The sequence below is a fragment of the Mustela erminea genome, chromosome 2 (assembly GCF_009829155.1).
Source record: "Mustela erminea isolate mMusErm1 chromosome 2, mMusErm1.Pri, whole genome shotgun sequence".
Lineage (NCBI taxonomy): Eukaryota > Metazoa > Chordata > Mammalia > Carnivora > Mustelidae > Mustela > Mustela erminea.
In genome coordinates, this window is record NC_045615.1 from 53,347,205 (window position 1) to 53,371,227 (window position 24,023).

Sequence of the window (24,023 nt, forward strand, 5' to 3'; positions counted from 1 at the left end):
TCTCCACGTTTCTGTTTCTTTTGAAAAAAATACCTACTTCATATGGTTGTAAGAATTTAAAAAGATAATATACATAAGTCACCAAGAACATAGTACACAGTGAATGCTCAAGTTCTCTACTTGTCTTTGTGGTACATAAATAAATGTAATCAGATTTGGAAAGCTTCATATGGCTACCATTTATTCAACATCTACTGGGTGTCCAGCATGCTGCCAGTGCTTTATATGTATCATCCCTACTCTTCACAATAACCTCCAAAAGTTATTCATAATTATTTCCCAAGGATGAGGGAGCTGAGATAAGTTACTGTTGTCTGGGATGCATGGTTATCACCTAAGCACATTATACAGTATGTTGGGGATGCAGGGATATTTCTAGGTAAGAGGTTTTTAAGCAATGTAGTTTAATAATTACCTGGAGTAGGGGAGAGAGTGTTTTTTTAAAAAGGCAGGTTCCTGGGGCCCCTGCAAGGATCCTGGGTCTGGGTAAGTCCCAGAAAAATGCAATTTTAACAAGCTACCTATGTTATTTTGATGTAGCTGGTTTTTTTGGAGGACTCTTGGATAAATGTATCTGGATCATACCTTAATTTGGCTTTTTAAATTTTCACTTCCCTTTAAACTGCAAGAGGAGAAGGAGAATTCAAAGGCAGGCTAGCCTATACAGACTAAAATTTGAATATGCTAAGAAAGCAACACTCCTCTTACTCTCAACGCTTCAAGGTGCTTACTCTCTGGTGAAATCTCCATATACTACCTGCAATTCTTGATGTCTTTATTAACCCTGTTTAACTGGGTTCGTTTTAATTGTATCAGCAGCAAAAATGAAGGGGAGTAGAGATGGGATCCTTACAGGGTAACTCTAGCCATTGCCCTGCAGAACCATCACAAACTGATTTCTTGCAACCTCCATTTTCTTAACTACAAATGGGGATGACATTCGTCTTACAAAGTTGTTGTAAGGATCGTCCCACTGTCTGGCACTTGGTAGGTATTTATAAATGTCACTGTTATTATTTATTCAATTTTGAGGTGAGGTGTCAAACATGATAATTAAAGTGCTGCCGGGGCACCTGGCTGGCTCTGTTGGTGGAACACAGGACTCTTGATCTCAAGGTTGTGGGTTCCTGCCCCATGGTGAGTGCAGAGATTACCTAAAAAAATAAAATCTTAAAAAAAAAAAAAAAGTACTCCCCAAACCAGCTTTCACACTAAGAAACTTTTCCTTCCAACATAATCTTTCCGAGAATGTGATGAATGCTATGGAGCAGAGCCATCCAATGAAAATATGGTACTAGTCACATGGTAAGTTTATTTTTTATTTTTTAAGATTTTATTTATTTATTTGACAGAGAGAGATCACAAGTAGGCAGAGAGGCAGGCAGAGAGAGAGGAGGAAGCAGGCTCCCTGCTGAGCAGAGAGCCCGATGCGGGACTCGATCCCAGGACCCTGAGATCATGACCTGAGCTGAAGGCAGCGGCTTAACCCACTGAGCCACCCAGGCGCCCGGTAATTTTTTAAATATCTTATTATGCATATGCAAAAGAAAACGGATGAAATCAGTTTTAAGAATATGATGTATTTTATTTATTTATTTTTTAAAAAATTTTATTTATTTATTTGTCAGAGAGAGAGCGAGAGCGAGCACAGGCAGAGTGGAAGGCAGAGTCAGAGGGAGAAGCAGGTTCCCCGCGGAGCAAGGAACCCGATGTGGGACTCGATCCCAGGAAGCTGGGATCATGACCTGAGCCGAAGGCAGCTACTTAAACAACTGAGCCACCCAGGCGTCCCAAATATATGATGTATTTTAATCAAAATTTTCATATCAAGACTTTGCAATTTAGAGGGCTTTTTGAACTTCTATCCCATCTCAATTTAGGTATTAACTTTTCAATGGTAAAGAGAAATGTAGTCATACATTAAATTTGTGTCTTAGGTATAATTAAGTTTTGTTTAACACAGTGTTTTCTTTAACACAAATGTTACCCTGCTTCAGTTTTAAAATGTCAATTAAAATTATATAAAACAAAAAATCCAGGGCCTTCGTCCTATAGCCATATTTCAAATGTTCAATTCCCACACGTGGCTTAGTGGCTACCGTTTTGGTTGGAGCAGTATTGGACCTTCTCCTCTATTAGGCTGTTGTACATCAAGGGAATTCATGGACCCGGTGAAGTTCATCCTTGCTTTATATGCCCTTTGGTTAAAAATTGTCCTTTTCACTTCTTATAACCCAATTCATAGTTTAAAAAAAAGTCAACAGGGGTGCCTGGGTGGCTCAGTGGGTTAAGCTGCTGCCTTCGGCTCAGGTCATGATCTCAGGGTCCTGGGATCGAGTCCCGCATTGGGCTCTCTGCTCAGCAGGGAGTCGGCTTCCTCCTCCTCTCTCTCTGCCTGCCTCTCTGCCTACTTGTGATTTCTCTCTGTCAAATAAATAAATAAAATCTTAAAAAAAAAAGTCAACAAATTACTTTCCATATATTCACTGCACATCGTTTAAGTTTGTTTATGAGTAAAATCCTCGGGCTAAATCCAGCAACTTTACAGAAACTGAAAAGTGTGCTACTGATTTTTTTGGACTTACAAAATAAAGAGGATATACTGGTTGAACAGCTTTTGGCCCTTGCTCTCTATCCTTGTCTTCTGGAATGATCATAGAGCTTGACTTCTAGTTATTAGGGTTACCGATTTTCACCTTCCTGACAAGCAAACTTCAGGGTCTGCACTTCTTTGGGCACGGAAAGCTCTCTCCAAAAAACAGGCAGTAGTCGCTGAACTTGCATAGCTAGGGATTTATCCAAAGCCCTCTTCTATTTTTAGCCAGAACAACTGCTTGCCAATTCAAAGTTTCTGGAGAGAGAAATGCGTCCATTACAAAACAGACACGCAGAGCGTACCTCTGCCAGGTACTGCCCGAAATCCCCGGACTACCCCCACCGAAACTCGGTAGCTCCATTGTTTTCCGGTACTGGCTTCAGCTCGCCTAAGCAAGCCCGCGCGCCAGACTCCTGCGTACCCTGCTCCGCCCGTCTGGGGCAGCCCGGCCGGGCCGGGGGCGTGGCCGGGAGCGGAGCGGGGGCGGAGGGGGGAGCGTGTCTCCGCCTGGGGGCGGGGTCGGGGAGTGCAAGGAGGCGGAAGTTCGCCGGGCGGTGGGGACGGCGCACGCACCCCGAATCACTTGTCAGCGCTAGTCGGAGGCGGAGGCAGCGCCGCGCCGCAGTGGAGGTGAGTGACCGCCGGTCGGGGATGCGCTGCTCCTCTATCCCGCAGGGAGGAGGGGGGAAGCGGTCTCCCTGCGCCCGGTGCGCGGAGGGAAGCCCAGCTGGGGAGCAGGAGGAGGCGCGCCTCGCGCGGGGACGGCTCCTCAGGTGCTTTCTGGAGCGGCGGAGGTGAGAGTGCCGCGTGGGAAGAGGAGCTCCCGGGGAAGGGCGGCGCGGGAGTGGGCGCAAGGCCAGAGGGCGAGCACTGGAAGTTCCTGGAGCTCGGGTCGGCCGGGACGAGTGTGGCGGAGGCAGGGACGTGGAGCTCTGGGGCACCCCCGCAGCGACCCGCCGGCCAGCCGGCTGCCGGGAGTCGCCGGGCGTCGCCGGGCGCCTACTTTGGCGTCTGGGTACACCCACCTCCTGCAGGGGTGTAGGGAGCGAGACTAAACGGGAAAGGCGTGTTGCTGTTTTTTTTGTTTGCTTTCGCGCTGAGAAGTGTTTATTTCCTTCCAGGTACTTAAAATTGCGTACCTGTTTGGGGAAACAGCCGGGCGACCAGAAATAAAGCTTGTTTAAAAAAAAAAAATCTGTCATAATCGCCAGATTTATTAAGACTTGAGTACTTGTTGGGGCTTTTGTAAGACTGTGCGTTCAGTGCATTTGACAATAAGTGGAAAAAGGAAGGGCGTCTGGACAGGGCAGAGCTAGGAAAGAAAATTCGTGGCTGCGTCGACAGGGTAGGTCTAGGGTGTGATCGCCAGATCCTATCCCAAGTCCGCCTTCTGACGGTTGAGGACGTCGGACCTGCCAGCCACGGAAATAGCCGGCTCCGGAGCCTTATTTGGCAAACAGGGCTAGGCGTGAACCTCTGCTGGAAAATTTCGTGTCGACTGCTTTCATCATGTGCCTGTGGCTTTAGTTCCTCAGCTCTATCCCCATTATCTCTGAATTTGGGGGAAAAGAGAATCTAAAGATACTGCTCGTTAATTTCAGGCCCTTCTTGTCACTTTGAGTTCTCCTTTCCCCCTTCCCATTCACCGAAGAAGCCGGCGTAGAAGCGTGGGAAATACCAAACTTCCTTCTCAAATATTAAAGCGAAGACATTGTTTAGACTTTCCCTAAGAGAAAACCCCAAACTGTACGGGAAGGTCCAACATTTTTTCGTGTTTGAAAGCAGAATAGGCAGCTCACTATTTCCTCCCTGCTTAGTATTTTAGGAGGAGCTTGGGTACTAATAACCAGATGGGGGAGACCTGGAAAAAGCCAATAACAGTATTACCATTGCATAGGGATCAGAATGTTTTAAGGCAAATGAAGCTAACAGAGAGCATACTAGAAATGACAGTGGTTCTGTAGTGTGGCTGTGACCTTGCCAGTAAATTTTAATAAATGAGGTCAAGTTATGAAGGGAATTCCCAAGTAAAGGGAAGTTGTATGTACATGGTTTGATATATAAATTGCATACATTTTCTTGTAGGAAACAGTGGGTCCAGAGGAAGTTGAGCCTAACTTTCACATTGTTCTCTTGATACAAGTTAAAGATTAAGAAAGGAAGGGGGCAGGCTTCCTGTGAAATATCTGTTGGCTTTACACTCTTCTGATTTGTATCATAAATGCGAACATCAGAACAGTCTTTCTTTACTAGTTCTATGAAAATCTTTTATTACAGCGGGAAAGCAGTTAAATTATGTGTGACTCTTAATTATCTCACTATGTGGTGTTCATGGGTATCTAACAGTTTGACTTCTGGCATGGCCGTTGGGTCTTTTTAGTGCGCTGTGTGTATTACATCAGTACTGAATGTGTATTAGCTATGCCTGTGGAAAGCTCATTTCATTTCTGGGTAGGTACTGTACAGATTTTTCACTGGCTTAATTTTTCTTTAAGGACCAGACTTGAAAGTTTTGCCTCATTTTCCCCTTATGAGAAGATGTAATCTGTTTGTTTTTAATATTCCCAATGGTTCACATACCTACATGTGCCAATATTAATTTGGTGTAATGGGATCAGAGTTTTGAATGGTTAAAAAAATGGAAAAATATTTTAAGACAGGTAATATAAGGTAGTGATTTAGTCTAACAGCACAGATTTTCCAAGGAAGTGTGTCTTCAACAGTTTTTTTAAAAAATGTGATTTAAAATGATTAAATTATACATCCACTATATTTTTAACACTTTAAAGGGCAAAATAATATTGTTTCGTAATATTACATTTTAGAAAATACCCATTTCTCCCAATTTCGCCCACTACACATAACCATCATACCAACCAATACCAAACTCAAAGTCACACTTTTTAAAAAATCCTATAAAAGTAAAACCATGAGAGTCATTATGAGTGCACTTACAGCAAAACAAAAAAGAGCGCTGAAGTGCTGCTGCCTTTCTAAAGCTCCAGTTCCCTTTCATGCATTGACCTTCTATTTCTACCCCATTTAGTCAGTCTCATTCACTGTGTGGTTAATGCTCATTCTTTACTTTGCTTTATGTGATGTGTGTATAAAATAAGAAGCAAGTTCTCACTGAAATATCACTGTGCTGCTAGAGGATTGCCTATCATTGTCTGTCTAAAGGAAAAGTAAATATTGCTCTCAGTGTTGAAAATACCATGTCCTTCTAAGAGGAAATACAAATTGTCGTTTATGATTGGAGAGAATAGTTTTGTGCATTAAAAAACACTTTAAAGAGTTTTGTATGTGGAAAGCATGAGTGAGAGTCTACAGATTCGCAGTCCTTTTCATATCGGAGAGTAGCTTTGAATTTAAGGACTCTTACCAACTGCAGGCGAAAGAATGCATGCGGTAGAGGGGAGGGGAAAATCATTTTGAATTAAACCTGAAATAAAATCTTATTCTTTCTCCTATGTGTAATGAAGTGTTATAAAGTACTTTGAGTTAAAGTCTGTATGCAAGAAGCCACAAATTAGACTGTCGCAAGTTATAGAACTGATCAAATGTCTAGAAATAGATTCTGATGCGGAATTTTTAGACCATGGAAGTTGGCATCAGTTTAGAAATTGTGTATTAGCTCATAGATTCCTATTCCTGAAAAGACTGTAATGAGAACTTAATGTAGACTTATCCTCAGTATCTTCTCATACCCCCGAAACAAAATACTGAACATAATTTAGTTGAGTTTATATTAAGTACAATTAAATAGGTAATGGGGCTTCAGATAAACATTTTGTTAACCATCTAATTTTCTTTCACAGTTTCTTTCGTTTTCTGAGATTGGACTTTGAGCTATCAGAGCCATGAGCAACTACAGTGTGTCCTTGGTTGGCCCAGCTCCTTGGGGTTTCCGGCTGCAAGGTGGCAAGGATTTCAACATGCCTCTGACAATCTCTAGTGTAAGCAAACTTCACAGATTTTATTACAGATGTTCATTCAGTGCTTAATCCTGGAAACTTCAGGGCTGAGTTGTTGAATTCTCTGGATAACCTGTACTCATTACAATTGCTTATGGGATTTAATCTCGGAAAACTTAGTTATGTATAATAAAAGATGTGGAGGGGAGGTAATTTAGCAAGGATAATTGATTTCAGTTGAGCTTATTTTCGGTCTCCCCCATCTTATTAATAAGGAAATGGAAAGCATTTAAATAGGTGGTAGACTTCAGATATTTAAACTGTCACTAATTTGGGGAATCTTAACCTTAGTTTCTTTATATGTAATATACTAGAAGGCTGCACAATGGGATTTTCGTTGTTTCTTTCAGCTCCAGAAGCTGTTAATTAAAAACTGTTGATCAATATCAAATAAAATGACTGTTTTGGGTGTTATTTCCTCCGCTCACTTTCTGGTGAAGGTGATAGTCAACAGTAGAATTGCCAGAGACTGCTTATATTTGAAGAGGGATTGAGGGCTTGGATCTCCTAGATAGTCAGCTTATAAATAATTGAGATTTTGTTGTTTACTACATTATTGATTTAGTTTGAATGTATTTTGTGTATACAATTTAAGGATATATTTTCATGATGATGATGGTGTTTTTTTGAAGCATGACATATGTCAAGCACTGTTTCTGCTTGCTATTAATTGCTTGTATAATGTTCCAGAGGGCTTTTTTTCATAGTCAAATAGGAATATCCACTCCCCTTTTAATTATATGAGCATGTTATACACACTGCTCCGTGTCTTTTTTTCTCAATAATTTATCGTGGAGAACTTTCCCTGAAGGTTTTTGTTTTTGTTTTAAACAACTATGTAGAATTCTCTTGTAGGGAAGTAACATAAATTTAACCAGTCCCCTATGGAAAGGCATTTATATTGTTTCTAGTATTGTTATTTCAAACAGTGCTGTGGTGGATACCATATACGCATAATTTTTTATGTGTATGTATAAACACAGTTGACTCTTGAACAACACAGATAAGAACTGTGTAGGTCCACTACACAGGGATTTCTTTTCCAATAAATATATATACAATACTGTAAATGTATTTTCTCTTCCTTCTGATTTTCATTTTTCTTTTTAAGATTGATTTTTTTTTATTTTAGAGAGAGTGAGAGAGAGCACAGGCAGGCTTGGGGAGGGGCAGAGGGAAAGGGAGAGAATCTCAAGCACACTTCCCAATGAGTATGGAGCCTGATGCAGGGCTTGATCTCAAGACCCTGACATCATGACCTGAGCCAGATTCAAGGGTCAGATGCTTAATCAAACCACCCAAGCACTCCCTTATGATATTCTTAATATTTTTTTCTAGCTTACTGTATTATAAAAGTACAGTATATATAACATGAAAATATGTGTTAATAGATTCTTTGTTATCGGTAAGGTTTTCAGTGAACAGTAAGCTATTAGTATAGTTAAATTTTGGAGGGAGTCAAAAGTTATATGTAGATTTTTGACTGTATGATGCTGTCAGTGCCCCAACCTCCATGCTGTTCAAGAGTCAACTGTTTATGTGTGTGTGTGTGTGTGTGTGTGTATACACATGCATATATATGGACACATATATATACAATTTCGATAGGCTGTGTCAATTTATACTTTTGTGCAATGCACAAGAATACCTTCTATTACTCCCCACCCCCAACAGCCTTGCAAGCAAACTTTTGGATTTTTGCCAAGTGTTTAAGTGCATCATCTCATTTATTTAATTATCCTGTCAACCTGTGAAATAGTGGTACCGTACCCATTGTACAAAACCGTGCTATGAGCTCGCATGGCTGGTGTGGAAGAGCTGGCTTTCAAGGATTTATGTTATGCTGCTTCCCTAATGATAAATTTTATCTACATATTGTTTCTTTAATTAGGTGGTTTCTCTAATCAGGAGTTTCGGAGGCTGTTGTTTTAATTACATATGTGTGTGTGTGTGTTGTGTGTGTGTATACACATACACTGCTGCTTATATATACACACACCTTAATTTTGAGAGATTAAGTTTGTAACATGTGAAAATAGCTAAAATACAGCTAATCCCAATTTACTAATGGAGTTTTCCTTGTTTCTTGTCTGTGGATTTTTTAAACAGTTTATTTTATTTTATTTTTTAAACAGTTAACTTTAATTTACCACCAATTTCTGTCTTGATTCCAGTTAATCAGATTTTACAAGGAAATGCATATATGTAATCCAGCCTTTAAGTTTTAAGACCATGGTTGGATGAAATTTTAAATGGAAAGCATCCATGTGAAAATGGGTCTTACGATTTATTCGTGTTTGAGCAAGGCAATTTTTTTCTCTTCCTGAAGATCTCTTATGAGGAAAAGAATGATACCTTACTATTGTCTTGTTTTTATGTTCTGTTAACATTATTAATATTAAGTTTGAATATCTTACTTTATAAATAATGGACTATAGAAGTTATTGTTTAGTTTAAAATGCATCCAGTTTTGGTGGGGAAGAAGTCCAGAAACAAATTGACACCTAATGAAACAAACTAAATCACTGTGTGGTTTGGTAGTAGAAATGCAAATGTGGTGTCTAAGTTTTGTGGTACCATGCCTTTAAAAGAGTTTTCTGTGCTTTAGTTTCCTGGCAGACAATTTGAGGCCTAGCTCCATGTTGTGATGCTGATAAAACAGAACACTGTGTACATACATATGTGCCCTCCCTTGGCACAGAAGAAATGCTTTCCTTGTGTAGACAGAGTGCTAATTAAAGGATTTTGAACATACTGATTAAAAGAGACTATGGTAACAAAGCTGCTGAGTTATTTCTGTTCTCTTACAAAAGTCTCTGCCATCTCCTGTGACCTTTTTGGGCCTTGTGCAGTGGGGCATGCAATTCATTCTGGACTGGAGAGGATGGGAAGGGGAGGGGAGGAGAGAAGGGAATGTTGGCTCAACTGTGCTGCTAGGCTGTTGGCTTTCACTGTAGTTACTTTTAACCCCTTGTGTGGTTCAGTTCAAACATGCCTATAACATTGCCTAATAAAGATGTGTGCCTAATAACTAATTTATATTGTTGTAATAAGATTAGTAATGTTACACCTCGTCTTACTTAGTTCTCTAGTTATATTTATTCTGCCTTAATTATGTAAAATTATTGGGAGATATTTCTGTGGTCACTAAATTGTTTAATTAATGTGTCAAAAAGTAATTAAAACTTAACAGCATGCCTTAAAACATTAATTTAGGGCTTCTCATATTAATGATAGGTATGAAATTATTAGCAAGGTCGGGTACATTGTATTCTCTTAGCTCTTATTTTTTACAACAATAATATTATAATATTTTTAATTTTTTTTTTTTTAAAGATTTTTATTTATTTTTCAGAGACAGAGGGAGAGAGCGCGAGCGAGCACAGGCAGACAGAGAGGCAGGCAGAGGCAGAGGGAGAAGCAGGCTCCCTGCCGAGCAAGGAGCCCAATGTGGGACTCGATCCCAGGACCCTGGGATCATGACCTGAGCCGAAGGCAGCTGCTTAACCAACTGAGCCACCCAGGCGTCCCAATAATATTATAATATTAAGAAGAAAAAATATTTTGAGACTTGCAATATCAAATGCCCTGTAATTATGGGTAACGTAGGAGTTATTTTTTTTACTTAGAGTCTACTGGAATTGAAAAAGAAAAGAAAAATCACAAGTTTGTGCTTAGCTGGGAAGCTGCATATTTATGTTTAGAGTCCAAAAGCATACAGTTTTTTCTCTGTTCATTTGTTGCTATGTCCAGCTCCATAGGGCTATTTACATTCCCTTATAACATTGGAACCCAGTGATAGCAAATGTATATGTCATAAGTAGACCATTGGCTGGGACCTGAACATTCTGTTTTCCTGAGATTTTGTTGTTATTAGCATGTGAATATGCTGGGTGTGACTTTGTGTTTTAAAGAATGCAAACTATACATTTTTTTCTTGCCAACTATACAATATTTAACATTTCACATAGATTTTCCCATTATCTATAGTGTACAAGTTTTGCCTTCTTTTTTAGTAGGTGGGACCGTTTCTAAGACAAGATTGTCTTAGAAACTTTTAAAAGGATCCTCACATTACTGTAACTATATAATCACATGTCATTGTCTTCAGTTTCCTATTCTTAAAATGGAGTGCTGGCTACAACAGTTTGTAGGCCGCCTTTTTATGACCCTGTATTTATGGAATTGCCTTGAAGCCATGGAATGTGGGGATGGGTTTCTTTGTAGCAGTGTGGGTTATTGGTCTTTGCCAGTATATTTTATAAGAAGAAATAGGAGACTTCTTGCACAATTCAAGGCCATATTTTGGCAAGTTGATGTTCCTCACGATGGAATTACAGGAAGGATGATATATTTGTGAATAACATCTTTTAAGTATGGCATCTTAAGGTTACAATACTCTGTTTTGTGTTTTCTGATTTATGATATTAGAGTTTTTTTTTCCTTAAATGTCAGTATTTGAATTTCCTGAAGATGAGCTCCCAATTCTCCATAAAACATCTACATTGTTTCTTCAGATAAGAATGAGGTCAAATATTTTAATACAAATTAATATTAATACAAATAATGATTTTGATTCTCAAGAGTTAGGAGAGGATTAGTTGTTACCAACTCAGACAAGATTTTAGTTGGATTTAAAAAGCAAAGGAAATTTACTACTTTCTGGATTATGGAGCTCGGCTTGGGAGTATAAGATAGAACAGAGAAAAGACAGCTGTGAAACATTTTGCCAAGAATTCATTTATTCAGCAGTTATAGGAATACTTTCTAGAAACCATTTAAGAAGGTATAAAATATTGGGGGGTAAAAAGGTTGGGGAGAAAAGAATTAAGTGCCGTACTAGACATTGTTAAAGACCTATCACAAGACAGTATTTGGTGAAATTACAAAGATACAGATAAGTGTTTCTCAGTTTCAGTGGGCTTTTTTATTTGTGGGGTCGGCTTTCTGCAGGAGAAATTAATTGAAATGATCCTTGAAGGATGAAATTTTAATACCTCAAAGTCAACATTCTCTGTGTTGGTTTTCAGTAGAAAGTGAAGATGAAGGCTTTTCGTGCCATTGCTTGACTTCGAGCAAAGCTGTGAATATATTTGAGTGATTCTCCAGACAGGCCAGCTGCAGAGTTTCCCTCCTAGAGGAGGATAGAAAGAGACTTTCAGTCCTCTCAAGCTGAAATGGGAGAACCATCCTACCTTGAATAAATGGGCCCATTGTTAATTTTAAGCTGTTTTTCTTTTACAGTCCCTTCCAACTACTCTGTCATTATGCCAAGTTGGAAAGTTAAGGATTTAGTTTGTATAACTACATAATGTATATTTCACATGTATGTTCATCTTCTGCTTTTAAAATATTAATTACCTTTTTTGTGGGGCACAGAGACTGGCTTTTTTTCCTAAGTGGTGATTTTCTGTCATTGTGGTTACAAGGTAAAGAATCTCAAGATAATTCTGAAGATGTTTTTCTGGATTGTTATTGTAAATAAATGAAAAATCTTATCTGTGTTTGGTTGTAAATTAGTAGTTCTAGAAAAGGGGAGCTTGATTTTTCAGATTTTAATGAATGTTGGGCATTTTGGAAAGTTATCTGTTAAAATAAGAGGACTTTTACTGTCTGTAGGCCTTCTGTACGTCATGGAGGAAATAATATGGAGATTGGGCGAAATAAGAATAACGCATTATTTTACTTTATTTTTTTAGAGAGAGAGAGAGAGAGTATGCATGTGTGGGGATGGGGGTAGGGTGTGGAAAGGGCAGAGGGAGAGAGAATCTTAGGCAGGCTCCATGCCCAGCCCACTGTGGAGCCAGATGCTAGGGTTGATCTCAAAACCCTGAAATCACAATCTGAGCCAAAATCAAGAGTTGGATGCTTATCGGACTGAGCCACCTAGGTGCTCCAAGAATAACATTTTAAACCCAAGTAAAGGATATTTTTACATAACTTGTTCACCTACTTACAATTAGGTATAATATCTCCTCAAACTGAGAATATTGAAGACTGTGGACTTCAGTTATTTTTGAGAACTTTCAGGAAGAGCTTTTCTTTATAATGGTTGTTGGTCAGGTTGCAGTGTGAATATACAGTTAACCAGTTGTCTTTGTCCAAAATATCCTCTTTGCAGTAGTTCTACCTAGAGTCCCATATACCATAAGATCAGTCATGGCCTTTTCTCCCAGTTATGACTGCACGGGGGAAAATACCTGATAGGAGTTAGTTCTTTCAGAAGCAAACATTGCTCTGGACGAAGAAGGTGTTGTTTCTTTGGTGTCTTGTAAGGGTTAATTCTGTTTCAGTTTTAGTAGGTGAGACTCTAGGCCTTTATTTAAATTTTGGGATACAGAAATATTGACTCTATAATATAAAATGTGACAGAATAAGACCCTAGCATGTGAAATACTAATATATGCATACATTTGCGAATAAAGGACATAAGGGAATGAAAAGAGCAGTTAGCTTAAGCAGTTAAGGAGCAGTGACTATGGTGACCGTTAACTTAGGTATTCTAGGTGCAGAGCCACTCCATAGCCCTGTTGGGAATTCAGGTTTGGTTTTTAAATTATGAAGTGGGATAATCACTTTTTTATCGTAGATAGTCTGTTTTTTTTATTAAGTGGGTTTTTTTTTTTTTTTTTGGTAATAAGATATTTATGAAAAGACACAGGAGACAGTATTGAATGAGTGTTTAAAGTTAGGTTTGGGAGAATTTTTTTTTTAAAGATTTTATTTATTTATTTGACAGAGAGCACAAGTAGGCAGGCAGAGAGAGAGGGGGAGGCCGAGCAGAGCTGCTCTCTGCTGAGCAGAGAGCCCGATGTGGGGCTCGATGCCAGGATCCTGAGATCATGACCCCAGCAGAAGGCAGAGGCTTTAACCCACTGAGCCACCCAGGTGCTGCTGGAAGAATTTTTTACAATATTGTGATGTTCACTTTCCTGTCATTCCCCACCTTATTTTTTTTTCTTGTTTTATATAAGTACAGTTATCTACCCTACTGTAAATAACTCTTTTTTTTTTTTTTTTTTTTTTTAAACAACTGATGTTGTGCCCATTTTGTGTGATGATTAGTGGAACAAAGTCCATCAACTTCTTTGGCATTTAGTACTTGAAGCCAATCTAGATAGTTATAACATGTGACCCTGATAGGCCTACATGGAGGAGAGTAAAATGGACTGGGAAAGTTAACAGGAAGGAATGGAAAGGAGCACATTAGATGGAAGGAGAAAAGAGGCAGTTTGAAAAAGGCCACAATGGGAGCACTTACTTACTGGGTCACATTTGTTACTCAAACAGTCTTCTTAACCTTTCACACTTCCCACTTTTAAAGTTTGGTTAATTTATACTTCTTTTTAGGTAATACATTCATATCGTTTGAAATTCCAGAGGTACAACAGGATATAAAGGAGAGTCTCCTGTTGTCCTGCCTTTCATTTAGTTTTCCTGGAAGCAACCAGTTAGCAGTTTCTTGTGTATAATTTCAGAGATGATCTGTACAGATACATGTATATACATATATATATCCTTATCACCCTCCTTTTCAACTCAGACAGCATCCTTAAAAACTATACTTTTTTTGGGTCATTTTGTTTTCTTCACTTAACGCCAAATCAGTAAATACATCATTCTTTTTGTATAGCTGCATTGATTGGATTTATCATAATTTATTCAACTGGTTTTACTGACACTGCAATAATTTTTGCATTTGTATATATGGCATATCTATGAATGTATCTGTCAGATAAATTCCTAGAAATGGGATTGCTGAGTCAAAGGGGTAGATACATTTATAATTTTGATTGATACTGCCAACTATCTCTATAAGACACTCCTACCCACAGTATAAGAATACTTGTTTCCTCATACCTGTGCTAACACACTTTTCAACAGACTTTGATCTTTTCTGATCAGATGGGGCTATTTCCACTTTTCTACTTTTTATTGCTCTTAATAACAAGTAGTCTACCAAGGATTTTCTGTTTTTAAGTGGTTCATTGTTTTTCATTTTGCATGAGAACATATGAAATAAAAATGTGCTGCTCTTCTGTAAATGACACCATTAATTTCCAGGGATGATGTTCTTTGAATTTTTTCATAAGGAGTTTTGATTAATAGTTACCCTCTATCATTTATTTCCTAATTCTTTTTTAAAAAATGTATTTCCTATTTTTAAGTAGATTTCCTCTCACTGTTAACATATTACTTCCAGTTACATGTGAAAGATTTTGTTTGTTTTTTGTTGAACAGTTTTTGGCATATTGCCTTGTAGACTTTCTGAAAAATTTAAGCAAATCACATTTAATAGAGTCATGGTTGTTACTTTTGGAGTTTCTCCTGGAGCCTGATAATATTGTGGGATTTCAGATCTTCTCTAGCTCCCTTTAAATGATGTGACAAGGAGACCTTTATGAGCTGTTCACTATGGCCCTGGGACATAGTAAAATTCACCCCTAGAAAACTCACTGTTTTCATTATCAACCTTTTATTAGCCAGTGGAGCTTAACTGAAGTGTTACATTTTCAATAACATAGTAAATCAGGCATTGTGAAGGCATACTAACATGAGGCATAATGTATTTCTTCATTTTACCCTGGTCTGAGCAGCAGAATATGTGTGTTGGTAACCTTGGTGACAAAGAGAATAAGGATGCCAGGGATGTTTGTGTTTATGTGGTTAAAGGGGATGTGGAATTTCCCTTTCATGTGTTGCTGTAATTTTTTTTTTTTTACGATTTTTTAAATTTATTTGAGAGAACACTAGCAGGGTTGAGAGGGAGAAGCAGGTTCTCTGCAAGAAGAGATCATGACCTGAGCCAAAGGCAGATGCCTTAACAGACTGAGCCACCCAGGTGTCCCTTAATTCTTAAATATGGGAAGTGGGGCGCCTAGCTAGCAGTTGGTGGAGTATGCAACTCTTGATGGGGTTTGGGGGTTTGAGCCACAAGATGGGTGTAGAGATTATTTAAAAATAAAATATTTAAAAAAAAAGATTTTATTTATTTATGAGAGAGAGAGAGAGAGAGAGAGCATGCATGAGTATGGTTGGGGGAGGACAGAGGGAGAAGCAGACTCCCTGCTGAGCAGGGAACTAGATGTGGGGCTTTGCCTCAGGACCCTCGGGTCATGACCTGAGCTGATGGCATAAGCTTAACTGACTGAGCCACCCAGGCACACCACTTAAAAATAAAACCTTAAAAAAATATATGATGAGAAGAGTTTGGAACTTGCTCAGAATTTGCACCATTTGTTATTTGAATTCTGTGATTTCTTAAACATTTTTTTTGTTCCAGGATCCAAAAATTGATTTAACAATGGCCGTTGTTCTTCATAATTGTTTTGGGTAAATTTTGGCTTACTAAAATTTTGTTTTAATGACGTTAACTGTTGAATGCCATTTACCATTTGTTCTATCAGGGATTTAAGGGTTATGATGTGGTTCTGTTGAGGATGCGATAATTAGCCTATGTATTTCATAAATGATTTCTGAGATTATAACTTTTATAGATAGTAAAATTAAAAAGTTTAGTAGGGTTGTATAATGTTAGCCAGAGGAGGTTGTGGATATGTTCTGAAAGTATTTTTCTTCTTGAGAAAAGGTAGTGGGGGACAAATGTCCTTTAGAAAACAAATGCTCTGTCCCTTAACTAGGAATCTTTAAAGATGTTCTGGAGAAAGAAGTTCATACATATGTACAAGTATTATTACACATGTAATTTTCATGATTTTGGACATTTTCTTGACATATCTCTATGCTACTAACTTATAAATCGTCTACAAATAGTTCTTCTGATCTTTTCATAGTAGGCATTTCTGTATACGAACCTCTCCATTCTAGAAGATTCTGGTTATTGGTATTCAATTCTCAGAGTGATAATTGATATTTTAGTAGACACAGGTGTTTCCAGACTTTGTCATTGGCTTATCTCCTTGTAGTTTGGTTCTTTATACTCAGGCTGGCAGTTTGCCCAGGTAGAAATTCTAAAATCCTGCATTTAACACATTACTGTCCTATTTAAGAACAGTTAAGGGTTTCCTGTTGTCTGTTGAATTATTGCTTGACTCCTCTGCCTGGCATTCCAGCTGCATATAAATGGGTCCCCTTAAAACAATTGAGCTTATGGTCCAGAATGCCCATTTTAAACCGTAAAGTCCTTGGTCTCTTAAATTTTTTGTGCTTACTACCTTTGTTTCTTCTTACCTTTAATCCTCTAACCATCCTTCAAGGCACATTCATATACCAAGTGCTCTTTCAGATTTTTGACTACTCCAACTTGCTTGGGTCTCCTTTCTTTCCTATATTAAACAATAAAAATAATGATGTAAATAAGCTGACATTTATTGAGCCCTTGTTATTGTGTAGGCCCTGCTCTAATCGTTTTGCACATGTTCCATTATTTAATTCTCATTAATGATCCTCTGAGAAAGTATGATTTTAAAAGGAAGAAAAGTTAAATGACATGCCCAGAGTTAAACAGCCTAATTGATTAGGCTTAGGATTTGAAACCAGTCAAATTGAGTAGTAATAATGCTTTTAACCAGTATACTCTATTTTCTGGGAATAGATGACAGTTTTCACTCCTGACAATGAAGTTTTTGTATTTCTTCTTTTCTATCTTTTTTAAAAACATTTTTTTTTTTTAAAGATTTTATTTATTAATTTGACAGAGAGAAATCACAAGTAGACGGAGAGGCAGCCAGAGAGAGAGAGGGAGGGAAGCAGGCTCTCTGCTGAGCAGAGAGCCCGATGTGGGACTCGATCCCAGGACTCTGAGATCATGACCTGAGCCGAAGGCAGCGGCTTAACCCACTGAGCCATCCAGGCGCCCTTTTAAAAACATTTTAAGTAATGTCTGCACCCAACCTGGGGCTTGCTCTCACAACCCTGAGATCAAGAGTTGCATGCTCTACTGATAGCCAGCCAGCCGCCATTGTGTGTGTATACATGCTCTAGAATAAAAGACTTGTATAAATGGGAATAACTGAGATTATTAGGAAAAGATACGACTGGTTTCCAAAGCAATTATTAAAACCATCTAAGAGATTTTAAAAATGTAGACTCCAGGCCCTAGACATTGAATTCAGGTTGTTAAGGGATTTCTCACATGCTGTCTGGATGTTTCTCGTCTACCATTGACGTTCCATTTTGTACATAAATATTTGGGAACCATATATGTCTTTGCTTTTTTAAAAAAATTTTTTTTATTATGGATCTTTTGCTACTTAGATCATTTCAGCAAAAAGAAAAGGCTAAGTTACATGGGGATTGTCACTGACTAAATAATGTAACAGATCTACTTTTCCCCAACTACCAGGCTTTTCCCATTTTTCAGAGTTCAGTCACCATAGGTCAAATCCTTTTTGTAAATAAATGACAGTAGTGTTTGGTTCTCTTTACAGTGCTTTAAGTATCTTCATGACAAAGATATAGAGGGCTGAAGTTGCCATACTACTTATAAATTTTAATACTATAAAATTTAATAATGTTGAACTTATCAAAGACTTCTTCAGGAATCTTTGACTATACTTGGTTTTATTTTACACCTCATTACTAACCAAATGGTAATATGTTAAAAAAGAACTAGGTACAGTTTTTTTAATCCCATGAACCAGAGAACAGCACAAATTTTTTCTCCTCACATTAGGTTTCACAGCAGTATAGTTAAGTACATTTATATAGGTCATATACTTTGTTAATGGTGAACTGCTCTCACCAGGGGGCGAGAAAACTTCTGCAGCGTGGGTGGAGTGGGATCCTGCTAGAATCCCCAGTTTGTGTTCAGTAGCTATTGGCTGATGATCGTAATGATAATAGAGGACAGATGGGATGCTGGGTTGCAATTGCAATCAGTTTCCTTAGATTTGTTTTGTTAATGTACATGACTGATAGAATTAACTGATGAAATATTTTGGTTTTGTTTTTAATTTTAGGCAGGGTTTACATTTCTGGGAAATGTCCCAGAGGTTACATCATATAATAACCACCTGCCTCCCAAGGTCTTTCTCTGTGTCAGTCAGAATTTATTTTCTCTAAGTTTGACCCAGTGGTTCTGTTTCTGTCTTTTAGTTTCAGGTACAACAGAGGCTAACCCTTTCTTACTTAACAGCCTTTCAGATAAGTGATTGAGTAGTATTTCCCTTTTAGTCTGCTGGAAATTATATAGGAAGCCCTTTCTTCTAATGTTTCATGAGTTTGCCTTTCATTACAACCTTGGGCATATGCTTTTAAAAGTTTTTAAATGTCTTTGTATGACTCTCAGAACTGAATATAACACCTAACATCTCAGATATATTAAGAACAATGCAAAAGTTGGGGCGCCTGGGTGGCTCAGTGGGTTAAAGCTTCTGCCTTCAGCTCAGGTCATGATCTCAAGGTCTTGGGATCGAGCCCCGCATCAGGCTCTCTGCTCCGCGGGGAGCCTGCTTCCCTCTCTCTCTCTCTGCCTGCCTCTCTGCCTACTTGTGCTCTCTGTCTCTCTAATAAATAAATAAAATCTTTAAAAAAAATAAGTGAAAAAAAAGAACAATGCAAAAGTACAATTATTAAGTCAGGAAACTGATTTTTGTGTGACTGGATGGTGGAGGGTTTAGACACTGCACTGGGCTGTAGGCTTGATGGAACTGTCACTTTCCTCTGTACTCTTTTGTACAGTTTGAAATTTTTACAATATGTGTATCTTTTGTTTAAAAAGAGAAAACTAAAGCTGGTCTGTGCTTTGTAAATGTGCAAATTCAGGCTTGTCTGGACATATATGGAAGTTAGGTGAGCCTAAGAGGGGCAAGTGTTTATGTATGGGTGTGTGCTCTTTGCATGAAAGATCAAGAAACCGCATGGGTAGGAATTCAGGAAACATAATTGAGTGTATTCAAGCATAGTCCCTGGAGATTTTATTATTACTTTTAATTGTTATCTTTTATGAGACATGGGTAGATTCTTGGTAGAGCAGGATATATCCTCTTGGTATCATCTTCTGGCACTGCCCTTCTTCTGAATGACTTGTGCCAAAGCCCTGAGACAACAAGGTGTAAGTCAGCACTTATTTACTGATCTCTTACTGTGTACTGGCCCTTGGGTATATTGGGTCAGTCTCTATTTTCTGACCTAAAGGCATATGGAGAATGATATGAAATATATGAAGGAGTTTAGAAGTAGGAGAGGACGTATATATAATCAGATCTAGGAAGAGAGCACAGTAATGTGCATTGACCATATAGCCTGTGTCAGGAGCAGGGATCTTCTAGACTAAGATCTGTAGAATCCATGGAGAAGACACAAAAGTGGCAATGGCAGGCAGAATTTATGATATCTACCTCTGGGCATGGAGTCATTTGCTCATTTTCATTATTGAGCACCTAGGGTGTGCTCAGTATTGGCCGCGGTACTGAAAATACAGAGATAAGCCAAACAAAGCCCTTTGTGTTTTGGACCTTATATCCTAGTAAATGGACTGATAGTTAAAATATATAAATAAATAAGCAGTGTAATTTTAATAAGGTAATGTGCTAGGGAGTAATTGGGAGAAGAGGACGAGTGTCTGGTGGTAAGGTCTTTACCTTTAAATTGGGTGGTCAAGAAAAGCCTCTGTGACTGAGGAGGCAGCATTGATTTAAGACTAAGAAGCCAGGGGCTCCTGGGTGTCTGGGTGGGTTAAGCCTGTGCTTTTGGCTCAGGTGGTGATCTCAGGGTCCTGGGATTGAGCCTCGCATCACATTGCATCCATCACATTGCATCGGGCTCTCTGCTCAACAGGGACCCTACTTCTCCCTCTGCCTCTCTGTCTACTTGTGATCTCTCTCTCTCTGCCTTGAGACAGGAAAGAGCGTGGTGTGTTCAAGGAATAGAAAGGTGGCCAGTGTGCCAACAATGCTGTGAGCAAGGAGGAAAACAGAGTGGGATAAGGTAGGTCTAGTGTCAGAATGAGAGACGAGGTTCACAGTACTGAGGAGGGTAACATTGGGAATAATCATGGGGCAACTCCTGGGGAGTTAAGAAGGATTCTGATTCCTTTGGATTAGAGCTGATTGATTAGAGTGTGGGTTACTATTACTGTGATCTTATCGTATCTACAAACTGGTGTGTTTTATAAATTGGTTTTGGTTAAAGTTTCTGGGAAAGAATTCAAAACAGTTTTTGAGCAAAGGAGTAAATATATAACCACCCAAAGTGGCTATTTGGAAGTAAAATACTCATTTTAATATATGTTTGTTTTGAAAGTTATTTGTAGTTACAAAATATATGTTATTATTTTTTCATTGTTATTTGCACGCTGATTACATTTTTTTGTTATTTTGTGTTCTTTCAAATTTTCTTTGTAACTCTTAAGAAGCAGCTTGTTGCCCAGATGGCTTCTGTTTTCATTTCCTTGTGATGTTATGACCTCTTCTACTTTAATAAAGAAATGTTGCATACACACTGAGGACTTGTTTACAAATTATGTTGGTAACACTTTTGTTAAGAGTATGCCTCAAAGATAAAGTGAGTGTTAGGATGTTTATTCTAGATCTGATATGTTGAGCTGAAAAAGGTTTTAAAATGTGTCTATTTTTAAAAAAGAATGCTTTAGCCTGTTGGTTGGTTAGTGCACCCAATGCCAAAAGTTATGTTTTGTGACCTTTTTATTTTCTTAACTGGAGGGAGTTTATAAGATTTAATGTTTTTCATTTCTTAATCTTTCAGAGAGGTCCCTTGAGTAGGGTTAACATCTAATAGGAGAGGCTGCCTATTGATAACATTAGTAAATTCACAGTTTCATGCCTTAAGAACATTGATAATGGATAAAAGTGTCATCACTATTATATAGGTATAAGTCTGCTGTAATAAATCATAATGCCTTGGTAAATGATGAAACTTCAGTCTTCATATTTAGGTCAGCTTTTTGCAAATTCAAAGCAAGACTGAGTTTTCCTGTGAGTTTTGAGTTACATTTACAAAATAATGCTTTACAACCAACTTAGGAATTATCTGTAGTACATTAATATGATAAAATAATACACTAGTATAAAACAAATTTTCTTTATATATTTTTAAAAGATTTATTTATTTTAGTTTAGTTTAAAATATTTTATTTGTTTATTTGCTAGAGAGAGAGGCAGAGAGAGAGCACAAGCAGGGAGAGGAGCAGACAGAGGAAGAGGGAGAAGTAGGCTCCCCACTGAGCAGGGAGCCTGATGTGGGACTTGATCCCAGCGTGACCTGAGCTGAAGGCAGACGCTTAACCGACTGGGCCACCCAGGCGCCCCAAAGATTTATTTATATTATATATAGAGAGTGTATACATGGCGGGGGGGGGCAGAGGGAGAAAAAGTGAGAATCCCAAGCCGAGTCCACGCTGAAGGTGAGCCCAACATGGGACTTGATTCCATGACTCTGAGATCATGACCTGAGCTGAAACCAAGAGTTGGACTCTTAACCAACTGAGCCACCCAGGCACCCTTAAAAGAAGTTTTAGATACAGCTTTTTTTTTTTTTTTAAGATTTTATTTATTTATTTCACGGAGAGCGATCCCAGGTAGGTGGAGCAGCAGGCAGAGAGAGAGAGAGGCAGAGCAGCAGGCGGAGAGAGGCTCCCTTGTGTACAGAGGGCCCGATGCAGGGCTCTTATCCCAGGACCCTGAGATCATGACCTGCGCCGAAGGCAGAGGCTTAACCCACTGAGCCACCCAGGTGCCCCTAGATATAGCTTTCTTGATTTTATTTTAACATTTAAAGTAACCTAATAGTAATTAATTTCTAGCCTCAAAAAAATACTTTAGGTGATTATGATTATATAATAATGATCAGACATATGTGAATATTTTATTACCAAAGCTAATATATGAGTATGCTAGTATGTTGTATAGCTAATAAACTAGTATTCTATTTTTTGATGTACAGTGATTTTTTTTAGGGTTTGTATTTTCTCCCAACATATGATTTTATTTGAAATGTTTCATTTATATCTGGGAGGAATAACCTTTTTAGTATACTAACTTATCAGGTGAACTGGTCACCATTGTCCAGTTATCTTGCTTTTGAACTAGTCACTAGATTGTGATTTTAAATGAAAGTAGTTAAATATTTTCTTTGGGAAGGGCAGTTTTCCCAAAGAGTTTTTTCATTTTATTATCATCATTAAATTTTCATTCTTTTTAAGATTTACGTTTTATTATCATTAGACAGTTATCTAAGTTATCCCAATTAAGTTTCATAATAAAAAAAAAAGTTTCATAATCAGCTCTGTGATCTTTTGCATCAGTGAAACCCCACCCTTTTTATTTGTCTGAAGGAGGGGCAAGAAACATTAGAAACAAAAATTTTCTCATGAAAGGAAACTGTAAAGGACAAATTTATTCTAATGAAGAATTACTTTATAAATTCAATCTAATAGTAAGGCTCCAAATGTATTACAGATGATTTCATTTTTCTACAGTTGGTAACAATTTTAAAACTTATTTTTCAATGATTTTGTGAAGCAAGTATTTTCTTCAGTAGAATTTGGAAGTTGGTTTATCAGGCTGTTTAAAGGTTTTGTGCTTGTTTCATTTTATGTGATGTAGGTTTTAGTAAATGCAGTATACTTGAGTTTCATGGTCAAATTTGGTTTCCACCAGAAATGATGATGATTATTTGCATTGGGATTTAATTTTCTTAATCTTACAAAGTCAGTGTCTTTTAAAAAGGAAAATAAAAAATAAAAGCCATTAGGAGAAATTAGAATGGTGGTAACCAGGGTTGGGGGGGGGGAGAGGGAAATGGGAGTTGTTTAATAGGAATAAAGTTTCAGTTTTGCAATTTGAAAATATTCTGGAACTCAGTTGCATAACAATTTGAATGTATTTACCACTACGGAACTATCACTTAAAAATGATAAAGACAATTTTAAAAAAGGGGAAAAATAGCAGTATATTGAAATGCTGGATTAAAAAAAAATTCATTATGTAGCATCTACATGTCTGCAGAAATTGATGTAACTTTTATTTGATCGACAGAGAAGGATTTGTTTATAAACCCTTTATAAAGTTTGTAAACCCTTTATAAAGTTACTTCTTTATAGGTATTAAAAATACACATTTAAAAAAAAAGACTTTTTCCCCTCGAAGTTGCCAGAGAAATTTTAATAGCATTTAGATGGGAATGAGTAGACAGCCGATTATTAGACTTTTCCTTGAAATTGTGGAAACTAAAATTTAACTTAAGGGATTGGTGTAGTTATGGTAACATGATTTCTTAACTAAATTGAAGGATTTACCATGAAATAACCTCTGTACTTAAAGACAATGGAACATTTGTCAGAATTGGCAAATTACATCCTAGTTCAGTAATTCTAATACATTATAATGTGCCTTCTCTTTAAACACACATACATCCTACAAAAACTTGATAAATAGCTCCTAGCTCTTTTACACTGGTAGGTAATTCTTAAAGTTATACCTGTATCTAAACTAAAAGCAAAATGTCATAAATATGCCTACATATTTCTTTGT

At 37.9% G+C, this 24,023-nt stretch overlaps 1 protein-coding gene across 12 annotated transcripts in view; it reads left to right on the forward strand.

Annotated features, from left to right (window-relative positions):
- The first annotated feature begins 3,112 nt into the window (after positions 1-3,112).
- Positions 3,113-24,023, forward strand: part of PDLIM5 (PDZ and LIM domain 5) — a 205,313-nt gene continuing 184,402 nt past the window's right edge. For 4 of the 12 annotated variants that reach the window (XM_032332925.1, XM_032332926.1, XM_032332930.1 and 1 more), the window contains exons 1-2: positions 3,120-3,226; positions 6,415-6,552. In XM_032332925.1, the coding sequence (XP_032188816.1) occupies positions 6,457-6,552 (96 nt within the window). In that variant the 5' untranslated portion in view covers positions 3,120-3,226; positions 6,415-6,456. The other 8 variants (XM_032332916.1, XM_032332918.1, XM_032332919.1 and 5 more) reach the window with 5 other exon arrangements.